The sequence below is a fragment of the Aedes albopictus genome, chromosome 3, assembly GCF_035046485.1.
Source record: "Aedes albopictus strain Foshan chromosome 3, AalbF5, whole genome shotgun sequence".
In the NCBI taxonomy this organism is placed as follows: Eukaryota; Metazoa; Arthropoda; class Insecta; order Diptera; family Culicidae; genus Aedes; species Aedes albopictus.
The window spans coordinates 400,450,407-400,469,094 of record NC_085138.1 but is presented as its reverse complement, the minus strand read 5'-3'; the positions used below and the strand labels follow the sequence as shown (position 1 = coordinate 400,469,094).

The 18,688-nt window shown below is 39.6% G+C and overlaps 1 protein-coding gene across 6 annotated transcripts in view; it reads right to left on the bottom strand.

The window, feature by feature from the left end:
* Positions 1 to 2,399: 2,399 nt before the first annotated feature.
* The window catches only part of LOC109408342 (transcription factor AP-2-epsilon), a 254,560-nt gene continuing 238,271 nt past the window's right edge, over positions 2,400 to 18,688 (bottom strand). For all 6 annotated transcript variants that reach the window (XM_062856073.1, XM_062856072.1, XM_062856075.1 and 3 more), the window contains 5 exons: positions 16,912 to 17,119; positions 4,977 to 5,175; positions 4,539 to 4,803; positions 4,290 to 4,457; positions 2,400 to 4,192 (listed from right to left, as the gene is read on the bottom strand). In XM_062856073.1, the coding sequence (XP_062712057.1) occupies positions 4,082 to 4,192; positions 4,290 to 4,457; positions 4,539 to 4,803; positions 4,977 to 5,175; positions 16,912 to 17,119 (951 nt within the window). In that variant the 3' untranslated portion in view covers positions 2,400 to 4,081. The remainder of the gene's footprint in view (positions 4,193 to 4,289; positions 4,458 to 4,538; positions 4,804 to 4,976; positions 5,176 to 16,911; positions 17,120 to 18,688) is intronic.

Below are 18,688 nucleotides of genomic sequence, written 5' to 3'. Positions count from 1 at the left end.
ATAGGCACACCAAAGATTACTGAATTATAGGGCACAGCATAAATATGAACAATAACATTCTTTAAACCTTGACATGACAAAAAAAACAAATACAAAATCGACCATATGACAAAACCGAAACTTTCACATCTTCTACCGTAACCTTCTGAGTCAGTACGCAACAGTGTCTTACTGGACGACATGTTCCGTGCACGGCTGGTGAACTGCTTCTTAAGGATTACGTTCTCTATCCTATCCAAAGGCCTAGTGAACTGTTGTTGTCCGCGCAAACGCGAGACGATTGTGCGCACAGTGATGGGAGAGGTTTCTACGTCCGTCGGCGTGCCGCTAGGAACCTTTCAAAAAAAAAAAAAAAAAAAAAGTTGGGCCTTTGGAAACAGCGTGCATTGGTTAAATCTATCGGTACGGGGGTCTCCAGTTGGCCTAGTGGTTAAGGCTATAGTGTATCATTGTACTTGCCTCACAATATACAAATTCATGCAATACCAGACAAAGAAAGCCCCTCAATTAATAACTGCGGAAGTGCTCAAAGAACACTAAGTTGAAGCGAGGCAGGCCAAGTCCCAGTGCGGACGTAGAGGCGTAAAGAACAAGAAGAAGAAGAAAAACGTTGGCTTCAGAGGCACGTTCTCCTCCCTTGTGATTTTTTTGCCATAAATCTGCCATTAGGGTGGTCCACACTTATATGAAAAACATAAAATTTGAAAAATGCCAACACTTACCTTCTGAATCAGCTGTTTTGGACTCCCAGAAGCTACGTTCAAAATTTGAGCGAAATTGGAAGTCTAAGGGGGCACTCAAAGAGTGTGAAGTTTGTATGGGAAAATTTGTTCAAATGTATCAAGAAATTTTAAGTTTTCTAATTTTGCCGCTAGGTGGCGCTGTAAGCGTTCAATTAATAAAACCTTCGGTATTCTTGTAGTTAACTGTACATTTAATAACCGCAAAGTGATTCGACGCCTGTAAAAAAAGTTACACCCTAGGCAAAGGGAGGCGTAACATTGAGTTTTCATTATTGATATTATTCCTTTAGGCAGCATCCATTTATTACGTAACGCAAAAATCGGCATTTTTCGACCCCCTCTCTCCCCTCCGTAACGCTTTTTTGTATGAAACCCCGAAATTTTTTGTATGGACCGTAACGCTCGACGATACTCCCCCCTCCCCCTAGAGCGTTACGTAATTTGTGGATGGCGCCTTACGTGTACTAACAATAATGTTGTGCTGTGACTACACTGAAAGGCGGCTTGCAGTAATGACAAGCATAACAATGTTTTTAAATTTACCATGGCAAAACATGATCATCGACCAACCAACGCTTCTTGTGTGCGTTTTGTTTCTTCTCACATCAACCGGTTCGATAGCCGAGTGGTAGCGTGCGAGCCTGGTGATCAAGGTTCTTGGTTCGAATCCGGTTACCAACAGAAACTTTTTTTAATTGAAAATCGAAGCCATGGTAAAATTCAAAACATAATTCTGTTGAATTGAAACGAAAATCAGTCTGCACAAATTTAGTGGCGTTGTGTATTTAAATTGACCCTCAGAATAGTAATTTTCACCGCAAGCCGCCGTTCAGTGTACAATCATGGCCATGGGTCATCTTATGTTCTATTTGAATAGCATGGAGAACTGACTGACTAATAACAATGACTACGCATTTCATAAGTATTCACAGTGCCACCTAGTTTTCTGCTCGGTTGCTATGAGTGAAATTTAGGTAGGGTTAATCGCCAATTGTTGCACACTCCATGGTTGTTTATGGCATACTTTGACTTCAGAGACTCATGCAAACAGGCTAGAACTAAGGATGTCAAGAAAAAAAAATGGAACCTTTTCGGATTACAACAACAAATACAATAGAGTTAATAAACTATAGAGGACGAATGTCGCTGGTGTTCGCTTTGTTCTCGTTCGAAAACATGCCGGGTATCTATCTGTCAAACTATATACTTTTTCGCTTTGACACTTATATACCTGCCTATCTCCGCCAGCAAGAGATGTTGCGGCGGCGACGCCAGCGATATTCTTCCTCTATAGTTTACTAGCTCTATTACAAATACCTATGTAAGACTAGAACTAAGGATGTCAAGGAAAAAAAAATTGGAACCTTTTCGGATTACAACAGCAACTACCTATGTAAGGCCAAAATTGAATAAAGAAAAAAAATACAACACAGCTGAATTGAGTTTTAAAATATATATATTTTCATTAAATTTGAATTTATAATACTTCTGAAATTTGCTCTTATACCATTTTGTTCATGTACAACTTTTTTTGTTTTCTCCTTTTGCAATTGTATGCTTCCGTTTTCGGATTCTTAATTTTCCTAGGTTGTTTGCGTGTACGACACTCCGGGTACCCGGTTTACCACCAGATTTGGCTAGAGCTATTGTGATTTGTTTTGTTTTTTTTGTCGGTAATTTTTGTGCTTTTCATTGCGACGGGCTTGCTAGTTTTTTTTTGTTTTGTATTCAAACGGGAATGTCTTGGACATTGCTTTGTGAGAGTTTTGTGTCATGTTTTGGCTTGCGATGCGTACGTACGGACAATTTGCTTTTGTATTTGAAAACTGGCTTAAATTTACAACGAACCGTGTGAAACAGTTCACATCTCTTTTGACCAATATGCGTTTGTTTGTGTGGTGAAATCGTGAATGAAGTGATGTGTGATGAATTGTTCGGAGTGTTTTTGTTTGTGTGTTCACGTGAGAATGGGCTTCAAAATGTGGGCAATTTCCGATAATAAAATTTACACCTTTTTGCTTGGCTTGCTATGCTTAAGTTAATTGTTTTTCCTTCTTCGAAAAAATGTGTAATAATAGATCTCCTTTTGCTAGTCGATTTATTTTGTACATGTACAACAACTTTCACAAGGTGAAAGTTTCGCTTGTTTTAGTTACATTATTTTCACGAAATACGATTTCCGATCATACAGATTGAACTGTTTGACGACAACTGGAAGAGTGGAAAAAATCTGAAACATTCGGTTGGCAATAAATGTTTTGAGCTTTTCATTTCTGTTGTCACACATGTGTGCTATAAATATTTTATGGCATGGATGACGTTTCGTCATGATTATGTGAGCTCTATGCGCATGATAGGAATGATATGGTTTGCCTCTTTCTGTTCGACAATGTGAATTTTTATAGGGAATAACAAGTATGGCTGACGCGATGATAAATAGTGATAATGGAATCATGGCACTAATAGGAGAGGGAAGGGAAAGATAGTCATCGAAAGTTAGGATGTTTTTGAGCAGAACTGTTCCGAGTTGGCACATGGAGTTTATGGCGCGGGGAAATGGTGTTAATAGTCGAAGAATATGTGTAAAGTTTGTTTTGCTTTGTTTTGGCACATGACTTCACAAGTACTTTCTAAGCCTCATCGGCTCTTTTGTCAAAGATGGTTCCATTGTTTGCTTTGTTGTTTTTATTCTTAAAAGTAAACAATAAATAAAATTCGTTTAATAGGTGCTCTTGTCAGTCATCTTTGCTTTGCATTTCTAGTCGGGCGTCAGCTTTGGCGCCCAACTATTGCTCATTTTAGCTAAAAATGGGAATTGCAGATGAAACAAGTATCAATGGCCATTGATTTATCAAATAAAAATGGGAATGTACATGCTCCTAGTTTCTAAGATTATTAAACAATAGTCTATCACAAAAAGGATTATTAAATATAGAAAACAATACTTCCTTTTACGATTATGCGCCTTCAATTGATTACAGTTAAATATATTGAGAACACCGAGAGAAAAAACGTGCAGACTTTCAAATATTTACGTTGCTTGCAAGTGGTGACCAATAATAATTTAATTATAATCAATCTAGAGTGTTGAAATCTCATAGTGTAACCTTCTGTATAATAAATTTGCTTACTGCTCGCCTACGGCCGCCTTTTTCCATTTTTTATACATCACATTGCGGCTTTCTGCGGTTTTACTATGATACAGCTGTCGATGATGGCGCCATCCATCGGTTGTTGTTGTTGTTGTTGTTTCGGTTCCGAAGTTTCCGCTTCCGAACCGAGCGCATCAAGTCCGGCTAAAAGCGTTCAATTTTGGTGAACAGATAATTTTATAACTGTCATTTCTTGTCGCTGTCCATTTTGCTCTTGTCGAGGGAGGACGTCACCATGCTGCCGCCGTTGCCGGGGTACATCTTGTCCAGGTGTTTGATGGACTCGTTGAGGAAGTTCTGGGTAGGGGTAAAGATGATCATGATTAGATACTCCAGTATTTTGTCTGAATATTTTAGTGTGCAGAGCAGATTATTGAGCTGCTTTGGGACTTACTTGGATGGCTGTTAGCGCTGCCACAATGGCGGGCGATCCGAACCCGTGCGAGATGAGCGAAAAGTGCGTCAGATGTCGCTGGATTGAGGGGTCCAGAATGTGTTGGGGTCTGGTGTTGCACAGAGGAGACCGATCCTGGTTGAGCAGGTCCATTAGTTCTTTTGTAATCTGAATATAAAGAGAATAATTTGAATTAAATAGCAGTTATTTGAAAATTGAAGTACTAGAATAGGCGTTAGAGACACCCACCTGTTTAGTATTGAGCAATAGTTCTTTCCTCCGGTAGGATTCCTGCGGTTCCGAGTATTGCCGCGAGAGGTATTCGGCGACTTGTCGGGCAGGGAATTCCGTCTCACAGACGTAACCAAAGTCACGTGCCAGGTGGATGGCCTCCCCCTCCACCAGGGATGTGAGCAGCGTGACGTTCGCGGCCTTGCGTCGTCCCGCCGGTAAGTTCAAGCCGATTTTCTCCAACTTTTCCCTTAGCAACCGGCCGCCGTTTTTACTCTTTGCCCTGTGGTGAAAGAAACGGGAAAAAGGCGACTGATAATTATCGTGATTTTTCCACGGTCGATCTAATTTAGTTGTGCGAATGAAGAAAGCACCAGACAAAAGTCTCATCACAGTTCTGCTTACAATTAGTGCGCAAAATGTTAATGAATGCAACTAGGTAGAGAAAAAGCTCACCGTCTGAGAACTCCTCCGAGCAGTGACGCGTTGAGACACTCGGGGGGCGACAGGCGCCGCTGCACTTCTGCCACCGTAACTTTGTATTTCGAGGTGCTGGAGAGGAGACTGAGCCGGCCGGGCACGGAGCAGAACACGTCCGACGGGGAACCCATGTTCATCTGGCTGCTGTCCTTCTTGATGTCGGTGATGGGGAAGTCTGGAAGTGGAAAAGTAGAGGGATGTTTTAGATGATATACTTATTAACTCTAAGGGCCCACATAGCCGAGGCGGTAAACGCACGGGTATTCAGCATGACCGTGCTGAGGGTGACGGGTTCGATTCCCGGTCGGTCCAGGATCTTTTCGTAAAGGAAATTTCCTTGACTTCCTTGGGCATAGAGTATCTTCGTGCCTGCCACACGATATACGCATGCAAAATGGTCATTGGCAGAGGAAGCTCTCAGTTAATAACTGTGGAAGTGCTCATAGAACACTAAGCTGAGAAGCAGGCTTTGTCCCAATGAGGACGTCACGCCAAGAAGAGAGAGAGAGACTTATTAACTCTTGTTAAGATAAGTTTCAGTATGTATAAGAATATATTATTCAATGCCGTTGCTTTCCCTGCAAATAATGGGTGAAAACATCTGTCCAGAAATGGAGACGCTTGGTTGCCGATGTAAACTGGCATCACCCCACTTGATTTCAAAACTAACTTTTGATACAGATTGGAAATGATGAAAATACCCCTCTGTTTTATATAGCAAATAATAGGGGACATCCAGAAACTGTGTTACACTCTGAAAGAGGAAAAGGGATTCTCAATCTGAACTCTATGCTATTTGAACTTAAAATAAGAGATTATATCATTGACAGTTTACAATGCATTATTTGAAACCACATTATTCTACAAGGTCCTGTCGCGGTCCCCATATGCAGGGGGTAGGCAAAATAATGGGACACGCATTATTTTCACTTTAGAAAAATGTAAATTTTTGAAAAGTTCATCGGCAATTCTCAAATTTTCACTGTTAGTTGATCAAATACTTGTCTATTAATAATGGTTCAAATTTTAGCGAGAATGGGCTATCTATTCTACATTAATTAAGAATGATTCTAGTTATCTAATAATCATTTTGAACCTCCGTATCTCCAAACTCACTAAACCGAATAAAATGAAATTTTGAATAACGAGGTGCAGCTCAAATATCGTCTGTTCTGTATCGTATCAGTTATATCTAAGGTGGCAGTTTTACCACCGTAGGCAGCGAAATGAATAAAATGACCGACCCGGTATCGAAATAAGGACTATGATTGGAAATTCGATACTCCGGGACGACAGGACCTTAGATAAACCTGAACGAGCGAATTTTTTGGCTCGTGAATTCCAGAAAATTGGTGTCTGAGTCGCTATACGGTAGTTAACTATCTCCATAAGCTGGACGAGCGAATAATAGAGAGTTCAACGAGAGCGATAAACTCAACACTCTGTGCGAGTCTACTCACGGTGCGATGAGTACCGTAGTACGTAGGGTATCTAATACCTAAAAAACCTGGAATACTCAGAGAATATCTTTGAGATACTGAATTGTTGGTATGAATAAAAATGTTTCCGAGTATGTATTTTCTCCTTTAGAACATGAGCTTATACTATTTTTTTTTGTAGTATGAACAAATTGTCAAAACAAATGCTGAATGTCTCACCGATAGCTTGTGGTTCCGTGAAAACGTTGAAAATTACACTGAATAATTATTCGCAAAGCTAGTTAAATCAAGAAAAAATCTGGATAACCGTGCTAGAGAAGCACGAGGAAGGCTCTGGATACCGCCAATTCCAAGGACTTTTTCGGAAATTCCAACAGGGATTTTTTCTAGAACTTCCATATTTTTCACGCCATTTTTTTCTTGGTATTCCTGAATGAATTTTCCTGGAGATTCTTCCGGATTCCTTCCAGCATGTTTTTTTAAAGATTCGAACAATTCTTTCAAGGATTCTTCCTTGAGAATTTTCCAGGATTTCTGAACTCCAGCCGATTTTTTCTGGTATTTTTTTTTCACGAGGATGGCACAGATTTATAAGTTTTCCCGATATTGCTCCTAGAGGCCCTCGTGGAATTTTCCAGGAGATCCTCCTGCGTTTTGCTCAAAGAAATTTTTGTGGGATTTCCCTATAACAATAATGTATCTTGGCCTTGGGATAAATCGTAGAAGTTGTCGCTGGAATTTTGCACAGGATTCCTCTTGGAGGTTTTATGCGATTCCATATAGTGTTCCTCTTGTTGCTTCTCCAGGACCTCTTCATCTTCATCTTTCCGAGGTTTCTCCCAGAGTTGCCACATGAGTTATTCTAAAGATTTCCACTTGGGTTTCTCCAAGATTTCTGAAAGAGTTTTTCGCGAATTTTCTGCTGTTGTTCCTCCTGGGATTTCTTCCGAAGTTTTTCCTGTAATTTATTCATGAAATGTCCGTAAACTTTCTTCTAGAGTTCATCGCTTGTTTTGTTCAGGAGTGTCCTAAAGGTTCTCGCGGGATTTATTTTGAAGTTTCACATGAGATTTCTCTCAGAGTTTCTCATGGAACTTCTGTAACAGTTGTAACAGTGACCTACCTGAAATTATTTTTTACAGATTTTCTCGGGAATATTCCCAGAACTGTTCCCGGAATCTTTATCGGAAATTGTCCCGAGATTCTGAAAGCCCCTTTTTGGATTTCTTTAATAGTTGCTCCCAGAGTTCTTGCAAAATTCTTTGTGAGAAATTCCCGGAGAGATATCCGTAGCAATCCATGTGAAACCTTGTGAGAAACTTTGCAATGTTTTGTTGGAGAAATCTCGGAACTTCAGAAAAAAAAGGCTGAGAAAAAAATCAGACATTTCGAACAAAAGTTCTAAGAATAATCCCGGGAGGAAATATTGAAGACATTCGAGGGGGAACTTTGAAACACTCAAGGAATCCCGGGAAGAAATCCATGTGAAATATCAAAAGACTCTTTGAAAGAAGGCCATGTGAAATTCTGCAAGAATTTCATAAAAATCCCGAGAGAAGCTGTCGGAAAGCCATCCTAGAAAACCACTAAGAAATATTCGTGAAGGAACTTTAGATAATTTTGGAAGCATCTTCAGGATGAATCCAGCCTCAAGAAACACATCGGGATGCACTCCAACAGATACCCCCACTCGTGAAAAAACTCCTTCAGAGATTCTGGAAGGAACTCTGGTAGAAATCATATGAACTAAGTACTCTTAGAAATCTTGAAAGATGTTTATCTATTTTTTTGGGCATATTTTTGTAAAAGTTTGGAAAAGTATATTAGTTTTTTTTTTAATTTAAACTAATTTTTAAATTATAAACTTTCAAAAATTTCTCCTGAAAAAAAAAACTGGAAAACTCAGGGAATTTTATTTCAAGTTATGAGTAGACACCCTGGTACGGCAGTGCAGGAAGTGATAGGCGTTGCTCAACGACTACCTAGGAACGGGTGGTTCGACGAGGAGTGCTGTGTAGGGGGAATGCTGCCATAAGTCGGATGCTGGTATCGAGGAGCCGGCAGAGCATGGAGCGATATAGGGAGTCAAGAGTAGCCGAAAAACAAATCCACTGCAACAACAAAAGAGAGCATGAGGAAAGTGTGATTCATCAAGCACAAGAGAGTATGCAACAGAATTATATGCGGAGGTTTTACGAAACAACCAATGGCGTGTGGAGGAAAACAGACAACAGAAGACGTTGTGCAACGACCGTGATGGTAACTTGCTGACAGATAAAACAATGGTGGCTACCGGGAGGAGAGAGCACTTCGTGGTATTGTTAAACGGACAAGCTGTGAAACCTCTTTCGTTAGACGAGTTCAAGACAGCAATTGAAGGACTGGAAATAGATTTTGATCGAACAAGGTCTTCCGGCGAAGCTGATTAGACTGATTCGTGCGACGCTTCACGAATCGAAATCAAGTGTACGGGTAGCGGATGGAATATCGTCATCGGACTAACTAAAGCAGGGAGATGCTCTTTCGAACTTTCTATTCAACATCACACTGGGAGGAGCGATAAAGAGACCTGGTGTACAAAGAAACGAAACCATTGTCACGTAGTCGCATACGCCCCAGGGTTTTCAAGACGATATGCATATCATCGAGATCGACCATCGGGTCATGCAAAAGGTATTCATACCTTGTAAGAGGAAGACTTGAGGATTCGATTTATATTAACACCACAAAGACCAAGTATCAAGTATGTTGGTCCGAACGTAGTAGTGATGACGAAGTGGTGCTAATTGGTGAAAAATTTGATGTTGTGGACGAATTTGTTTATCTTGATAGGCTAGTGACGTGCGATTATGAAACTATCCGTGAGGTGTGAAGACAGATTGCGGCTGCAAATCGGGCTATTTTCGGTCTATGACGCCAACTGAAACCCGTTGTTTGCAAACAAAAACCAAACTCTCGTTGGACAAGACTCGTGGATTTTCAGAGAAGTTGATCGGAAAGCTTGGAGTCTTCGAACGTAAAGTGCTGTGAACACCAGTCGGCGGGAAACTGGAGGACGGCATCTGGCGGCGTCGAATGAACAACGAATTCTACCAAATATACAGGGTATTAGGTTCCTGAGTGCAAACTTTTTAAAGGATGATAGAGGACCATAAATGGTGAAAAAAATTGTTCTACGCATATGGTCAAATCTCAACCGTTCCGTAGTTATTGAACTTCTCATGTTTTTTACTCTTATTGCCTTAACTGGCTATAACTTTAAAATGGCCAAACTTATCGCAATTTTTTTACCCTTATTCGAAAGATTATTGAATTTTCTATCAAATGGCATCTTTGAATCGATTGGTTTAGTTGAATAACTAAGTTTTCTAGAGCAAATAGCTCAAAAGTAGTGTGTTTTAATTTGTTTTTGTCAATTATCTTTGAAAAATGCGTATTTAATTAAAATTCTTTCCCTAGCAAAGTTGTGGCCCCTATTACACTTTACAATTTGTTCTTTGCCATCAAACTTCTATCTCTTATTGTTTTCTTGCAATTTCGATTTAAACATCGCATTTCAGATCATAAATTAGCAACTGTAATGGAAATCACTTTTTTGCGCACTGTGCCGCATATTCAAATCAAAATTGCAAGAAAACGATAAGAGTTAGAAGTTTGGTGTCAAAGAACGAATTGTAGAGTGTAATAGGGGCCACAACTTTACCGAAGAAAGAATTTTAATTTATTACGTATTTTTCAAAGATAATTGACAAAAACAAATTAAAACACACTACTTTTGAGCTATTTGCTCTAGAAAACTTAGTTATTCAACTAAACCAATCGATACAAAGATACCATTTGATAGAAAATTCAATAATCTTTCGAATAAAGGTCACAAAACTGCGATAAGTTTGGCCATTTTCAAGTTATAGCCAGTTACGGCAATAAGAGTCAAAACATGGGAAGTTCAATAATTCGTAACGGTTGAGATTTGACCATATGCGTAGAACAATTTTTTTCACCATTTATAGTCCTCTACCACCCTTCAAAAAGTTTGCACTCAGGAACCTAACACCCTGTATAAAGCGATGAATATAGCGAAATGAATAAAACACGGCAAGCTGCGGTGGGCTAGACACGTAGCTCGCATGCCGGAGGATCAACAAGTTAAAACCATATTCAGCAAAACATAAACAAGATCGGGCCGTCGGCTTCGTGAACAAGGACCTAAGGACTAAGGTTGGTCCAGGACTGGGACCAGTAGTGACGAATGCTTGATTCGGCGTAGATTCACCGCTTTTTTATCTGTATTAACGAGATTTTTAGCCCTTGGCTAGTTCATCTCGGGAGATTCACCGCTATGAATTATACCCCATCAAGTGTCAAGTAAATAAGCAAAATAATGTTTGGCATAGGAAGATATCAGTTAAAAACTGTGGAAGTGCTCATAGAATCCAAAGCTGAAACGCAGGTTTTGTCCTAGTCGAGACGTTACGCCAAGAAAAAGAAAAGAAGTAGATGAGAAACAGTCTGCAGAAAAATACCTACATGTTCAGCATGAACACTGTAAAACAAACAGTCCCTACTGACCAATTTCTATTTCACATACATAATATCAATGCTTGTGCAGCTAAAAAGGTGACAAGTGGACTCATTTGCAACTGATTTAGGCTCCCCGAACATTTCTCCTGCAGGGTAACTTGGCCAATATCATAAGCTGCAAAATCCAAATTCAATCCATGAATGAACCTCCGCGCTCTGAGGATAAATCAAATATGGCAAGATCCACTTTTTGCCCGTTTCCCCCATTGGGACTATCCATTACTTGCATCCTCTTCCAGCAGAGGTGTGCCATGCCGTGGAGCAACACTCAACCAGCTCGTTGATCGCCATAAGTGAGGAAGTTATCGTTATAATGGGATTATACATAAACGATTCCAAATGGGGTCCCCTTCTTCGGTCCCACACCGGTTTCGAGATCCGATCCAGGCGATCCCAAATCAACGAAGAAGAGACATCTCATTAGCATAGGCCCGATATTGTCAACTAAGTCACTACTGTGTACGAAACTTGATCTAGCTAGCTAGGCTACCGGTGCGGTGTGTAGTCCTGCGATAAGATCACAAAATGGACTGAACTCTGTCGGGGCGGTGTTGGACATGTTAATCTCTCGGGCTGATCAACGCACGCGATTGCGATAAGCGATCACCGTGATCCGTCTTCGACGACTACGACTCCTCCTGGTGTCCTCATGTCGTTCGCTCATCAAGAGCTGTGCTGTGTCTGCTGTGCCAGACTCATAGAGGAAAAAAGAGGTGCTAATTAATCGTGGAACTTTTCGTCAATGACGGACCCGGGGATCGACCCCGGTGCGTCCGTCGTCGGTAAAGTTTCATTCAGACGGGACTACAGGAGTTGGATGGAACCGGAGGAGGGTAAATCACAGAGGGAGATCCGATTATTAGCCAGATGAGATGAGGGAAGAGTGAGCAATAAGAAGGGCGCCAAAGAGGAGAAAAAACGTGTTAAAGAGCGCGCTTCTGCGAACACAAAGCAATATTGTAATCTGAAGCTCCGCCGGTTCTCTCGCAGCAGGCCGGCGACGACGGCGAGCATAGAGGTATGAGCGCACATTGATGTTTTTCTTTTGGCCTACTGCGAGAAGTTCTCTAGTTTTTGTTGTGCGAAAGGCGGTTCATAAATAATAAGCATTGTTGAGTTGCTTATGGTTGGCCGAGAGGTGCGATTGAAGTTGTAGTTTATTCGTACCTAGGTGAAAAAAGGCAATATGGGACTGGCAGTGGAGGGAGTTTCCGATACCCAGTGAGGTGTCATGTTCTGAAGTTGTTTGTATGTTTTTTTTTGCCATTCTACACCACTGTGTTGCGGAAAGGTGTGTAGAAAATGATATAAAAATGTTGATTGAATAATGTTTTGAGTAAGCAGAGGAATAGGCTAACATACTTATAAGACTTTGAATATATCAAGTAAGGTAGAACGGGTTGTCGAATTTTCGTAATGTTGCTATGTTACATTTAAAATCTTTAGTGTATTTTAAAATTTGTCTAGAATTGTGGAGTTTGGCGCTGAGTTTCAGCAACTCCTTTAATTCAGCAAGTTTGTAAGAAAATCAGGAATGTTGTGTTTAAATAAAGAACAAAAAAATACTGTGGCACCTCCACAAGTTTTTCTTGGGATTCCTTTGAAAACTCCTTCGGAAATTTTTGCTGGCGTTTCTGTGGGTTTTTTCCCCAGGAATTTCTACATAAACTCTACTAGGGATGTATCCAGAAATTTCTGTGGAGATTTCTGTAATGATTCCGACTAGAGTTACTTCATTGATTCTCCCAGAAATTTATCTAGGGATTTTCCTCCTAGGATTCCTTCAGAAATTCTACCGGGGTTTATTCAGAGATTTCTCTGAAGATACCTCTAGTGATTCTATGGATGTCTTCAGTCATTTCTCCCAAATATAATCAAACAATTTATCTAAGAGGATGTCTCCAAAATTGCTCTATAACCTTCCATTAAGGGCTTTTTTTACAGATTTCTCGGGGGTTCCTCGTAGGATTCCTCCAGGACTTCCTCGTGGTATTCATACACACTAAGATCAGCTCGGTATTTTCCCCATCTTTTTACTGAGTTCTCAACAGCAGATATAACTCGGTACGCTCGGTTATCCCTTTTGCTGAATACTCTGTAAATGAGTTAACGAGTTCTGCAAATGAACTGTCAAAAATTACAGATGAACGGTAAATATCGTTACTCATGAACGGTAAATATTGATTACCGAGTGTACCGAGTTAAATCTGCTGTTGAAAACTCAGTAAAAAGATGAAAAAATACAAAACTCCGCGTAAATTTTACTGAGCTGGAAAATCAGAATCTTAGAGTGTACAGAAATATGTCTTGCTATTGCTTAAAGAATTTATCCTTTGACTTCTCTCCTCTAAAGGTTTAAATTACTTTATGCAATTCAGTATTATAATTTCTATTCTATATAGCTCATTTTGGTATCATAATATCCATTTTTTTACGAACTGATTCATTATGCAACTGAAATGAGTTGCATAATGAAACATAGTTGTATAATGTTCATAATGCAACTCATTTGAGTAGCATTATGAACATTATGCAACTCAAATGAGTTGTATAATGGAAAAATCATTGCATAAAATTTTGTATGGAACTCGTTGCGAAACTCGATTTTTTTCAGCACTTTTCGTATTTATCCAAATGTACGGCTCGTGCTGAAAAAATCAACTTTTTGCAACTCGTCACATAAATAACTATTACGGGATTTCTTCAGGAGTTCTCTTAAAGTTTCGAATTCTTAAATTTCTCCAGTGATTCGAATAGGGATTTTTTGGTTTCTCGATGGATACTTCCAAATAGATACCGTCAAAGATTTTCCTGAGATAACTTTAGAAATTATGGTCACTCTTGTGATAAGCGTGCTTCCCCGTTACTGGTCGACTTGAAAATTGTAACACAAATATAACAACATTATAACAAATCATGATACATATTTACAACTCATTATGATACAATCATGTTTAACATCCTTGGTGATTTCAAAACATGAGTTTTGAGCCTGCGATATTAGGAAAATAATGTTACAAAATTGAATCAAACTTTGATAGAAATGCAACATTGAGGCTTTTTTGATCTTTTTGATTTTGATCTGATTATGACTCAATAGTTTATTATCCTAATTAGATTAGTTATTTTAACATTATATTGCTTCTAGTTTATAACATAATAGGTAAATAATATATAATAAGAACAATATTATAACATCATAACATAATATAATATAAACTTGATATAATTTTGCCACCCGTCTTGGCATAACCGCTCCTACTATTAAGTGTGTGTCATGATCACGTGGCAAGAGATATTTTCAGTTTAGGCCACTTTGGAAATTAAAGCAGAAAGGCAGCGGAGACAGAGCCACATGCTCTAAACGGCTGTATGATAGCTGCACACAATGTTTACATGGAAAAACTCAAGTACCTAAATTTGAGTATTTTTAAACTCACTTTTAAGTTCTTTTTCAAGGGGTTTCCAACAAATTTATTAGTGACAAGTAATCAATGATTACTTTCGATTTCTCTGAGTAATCAGGTAATCATAAGTAATCTTGGTAATCTGAAGTAATCAATGGTAATCAGATGTAATCAATAATAATCAGATGTAATCAATGGTAATCAAATGTAATCAACTAGGTAATCAATGGTATAACCAAACAAAGTAATCATGAGTAATTAGTTGTAATCATATGAGTAATCAGTAGTAATCTTAAGTAATCAATAGTAATCTTGGTAATCAATAAGTAGTCATAAGTAATCGAGGTAATCAAAAGTAATCATAAATAATTTAAATAATCTTGAGTAATCAATAGTAATCTAAGTAATCAATAAGTAATCATAAGTAATCAAGGTAATCACAAGTTATCATGGTATTCAACAGTAATCATTAATAATCCGAGGTAATCAATGGTAATCAGATGTAATCAATGGTAATCACATGTAGTCAATGGTAATCAAATGTAATCAACTAGGTAATCAACGGTTCAACCAAACAAAGTAATCATATGATAATCATAGGTAATCTGTGTACTACTGATAATCTTGGTAATCAATAAGTAATCACATGTATTCAAGGTAATCACAAGTAATCATGATAATCAGAAGAAATCTGAGTAATCTGTAGTAATCTTGAGTAATCAATAGTAATCATAGTAATCGCATTAATCAATGAGTTATCAGAGTATTTTTTTTCAGTAGTGACAGGTAATCAATTTAGTTGGAAACCGCTTGTTCTTTTTTGTCTCCCCTCTCATCCACTCTCTTCGTTGTTGTCAGAGAGCAAAACCTACCCAACTTTGACAGTTCGGTGTGGGAAGGCAAAATTGAGTAAATATCATTAAACTCAAATTTGAGTATTTTGAACTAGCAGTTGGGTGAAAAAAAAACTCAGCCGGTAGGTACTTTGTCACACAGGATCAAATATAACAAACTCACTTTAACATTGCTTCCACGAACTCAAATTTGGGTTTCCGTATGCAACTCTGAAGTTGAGTGATATAAACTTACATTTGGGTACATCGCACCACGCTATGCGGTAAGGGTTCGATTCTCGCTCCGGGCGTCGAAACTTTTCGTGAGAATAGTTTCTTCTCCGTATCCACTGGTGCATGCTCCGTGAGTTCCTTGTCTAGTGTTTAGTTCTTTTTCAGTCTGTACAGTCTCTGGCTGAAGACGGTATCTACGTCTTTTTTTCTCCGTATAGATTCATGAAAGTGGCGAGATACACACTAAAATTGAGTAAAGCACACTTACCCCTCGAGTGATCGCGCTGCTCGATAGAGGAACGCTCAAACTTTTTTCGCTTAGGGTAGACATTTACTTCGTCAAATGTGCTAATTCCCGTCATATTAAATGGAAAATAGCGTTTTTTCTTTTTTTTTTTAATTTATGAATTTGACCTATAGCTAATTCTTCACAAGGGAAATAGCTAATACCCAACTAACATTTTTGCTGTATAAGAGTTTTCACATAAGCGTTTTTTCCATAAGGTTTTATGCAGCTACTTTTGTTACTTGGGTAATTTATCTTTGCCAAGGGCTCATTAGATGAAAGTAAAAAGATGTAGACTATCATTAACCTCTGGGCATCGAATAATTACGAAAAATTTAACGTTTTAATTGGGATTTTCTGCATACGGAACATTGTATTGCACAACCACAGAGAAAGATTTCTCCGTTGCACGTTGCACTGTGATTGCGTTTTATGATCTGGTGGGCAAAATTATAAATCGAAATATAGTGGTCGTTATTCTAAAGCTATATCTATCTCGATTTATAAGCTTTCTGCTCAACAGTATTTCGAACGCATGATTTGATTTGAATTGGAAAAAAAATTGACCGACTTTTCGAAAACACAACTACGGTAAAAATCATATTTTTTACCATTCTATGTAACACAGTGCCACATAAAAGGTGTGACGGGAATTGATTTAATGTTGTGTCAGAAATTGACGTGGACTAGAGGGATATAGAATTCGAGGGACAATGATTCAGTCTTGTAATCAATCTAATAATTTCAATGAAATTGTAGTTGTTTTATAATATGTTTTTACATAATATGATAGATAATTTATGAATCAGCCATTGAAACCAAACTGGCCATGAGGCATTGGGAAAGGTGCAAGAATAAATTCGATCATTATTGGTCGGTGCTTAATATGACGGGAATTCAATAGAAACCCTACTGTATAAGATGTATTTGTAGTTGCACGATTACTAATTGCTCTGTGACTCTACCATAACCTGTTTGAACATCAAAAGGAGTGCAGTTTTTGTATATTTTATTGCATTTGGCAAGGTTTTACGATGCACCAAGTGCACCACGGTGCACGTTCTGCAAATCCCTGTGCTAGATGCCACCAGATAAATTAACCGAACACTGAAAATAATAAAAAATACTCACTTTTCAACAGCGGCAGATCGCTCATAAACCCGGCGTTCTCGTCTATCACCGGATTCTGGCCGTCGTCGACGGCACTCTGCAGCGCCTGGTGCAGCGACAGCGGGTCATGCTCGTGCGCCCCTAACCGGGTGGCGCCCGCTCCGCTTCCGATAGATCCACTGTAGTCACTCCGCCGGTCCGAGTACGGAAAACCATGTGAGAGTTGTGTCTGAGAAGAGGAAAAAAAGGAAATTAAGAAATTAGCTTAAGAATTTCGACAGAGCCGTGTCCTAAGTAGCTGATGAAGTTTGCATGATGGGGAAATTGTTCCGAGAAGAAAAGGCGGAAGACGAAATAGGGTCTGGGACCATTTGGGCAGGAGCACCTATTTTGGGCACTTGCTGCTATTACTCAGTCAGTTTCAAACCGATTGACTTGAATTTTTGTACATGGCTAGATACTGTGCGTATCTGACCGTGTCTCAAAAATCAAATCAATCGGTTCAGAATTGACTGAGTTATAGCAGCAAGTGCCCAAAATAGGTGCTCCTGCCCAAATGGTCCCGGACCCTATTGGGAAACAATTTCGACATTCGGAGATTGTTTTGGGCTGAAATGGTGAAACATCCCTTCGATGGAGGGTTAAAAGTATGTATTAAGTTTGCTGCTCTCCATCGTCTAGAAGAGGCTGGGAAAGTGCGGCATTCTTTTGCGATGACGGGGTTGATTGTTTAATCACTTCAGAGATTGGTGAAAATTTGACACAGATTAGACTCAGAGGAAAGGTCAAAATCATTTCAATATTGTATCCATTGACCAATAGATTATTTTTTTGTGTTTCTGAAGTAGCTTAATGTTATCTCCCAATTGAATCTTGGCACGTGTAACCATCACGTCTCAACACCTAAAACGGAAGTTAACTTTCATTTCAGCCCGTAAAAGAGAAAATCTAATTATGCCCAACTGGCCCAATCAGTGAAATCACCCGTGGAAAAGTGGATCCATTTTCCATGGATCAACACCGACTCACGAAAGCCTCGTCAACGCCACTTGGGCGATAGAAATCGACCTCCCTCCAAGGGTCCCAATCTCGGTTGCTGGCGTCCCATTTGTACTCTGGGCACCCTTCAGAAGCAGCAGCAGCAGCAGCAGCATATTCCCAAAAACCGTCCGAAAATTGGAAGCAGACGAAATTGTAAAGCAAATTCCATCGCGATGCCTCCGCGTGACATGACACGATCAAGATCTCTCCTACTCTCGGCCAGAGACCAGGCCAGACTAACAACGTTAACATGACTTTCGTATTTTTATTTGGACATGTGCGCCCGGGCGTCCGTCCGACCGTCCCCCGCTCGGTACAAATAGCTGGGCTGGAAGTTCACACACAGGGTTCAAAACTATAACGGGTCATCATGGCGGGTGCTGCTGTCGCGGGGGGATGTGATGATGGTGCGATCATGATGATGCGTCCACTTGGCTCTCTTTAGTAGCAGCCAACAGCCGTGCATGCGTCTCTATTTAATCGATAACGAACAAACGATTGCTCGAAGACAGCCGGATTTGGACGCGGGACAGGTTGCCACCTCTCTCGTTGACTGGCTGGCCGAGTTGAAGCTACGCGTTTACAAAAATTAATTAACCGAAATGCGTGATTTCATGTTATTGATTTCGTGGCTCCCGCGTGCTGAGAGTTCTCGCCGCTGGTTGTCTTGTCGGGGTTTGGAGTTTGTTTGGACAAATGTTTCAATTTTGTTACATGATGGCTTCAGATGGACAGGTTGATGAAGAGCTGTCCGTGG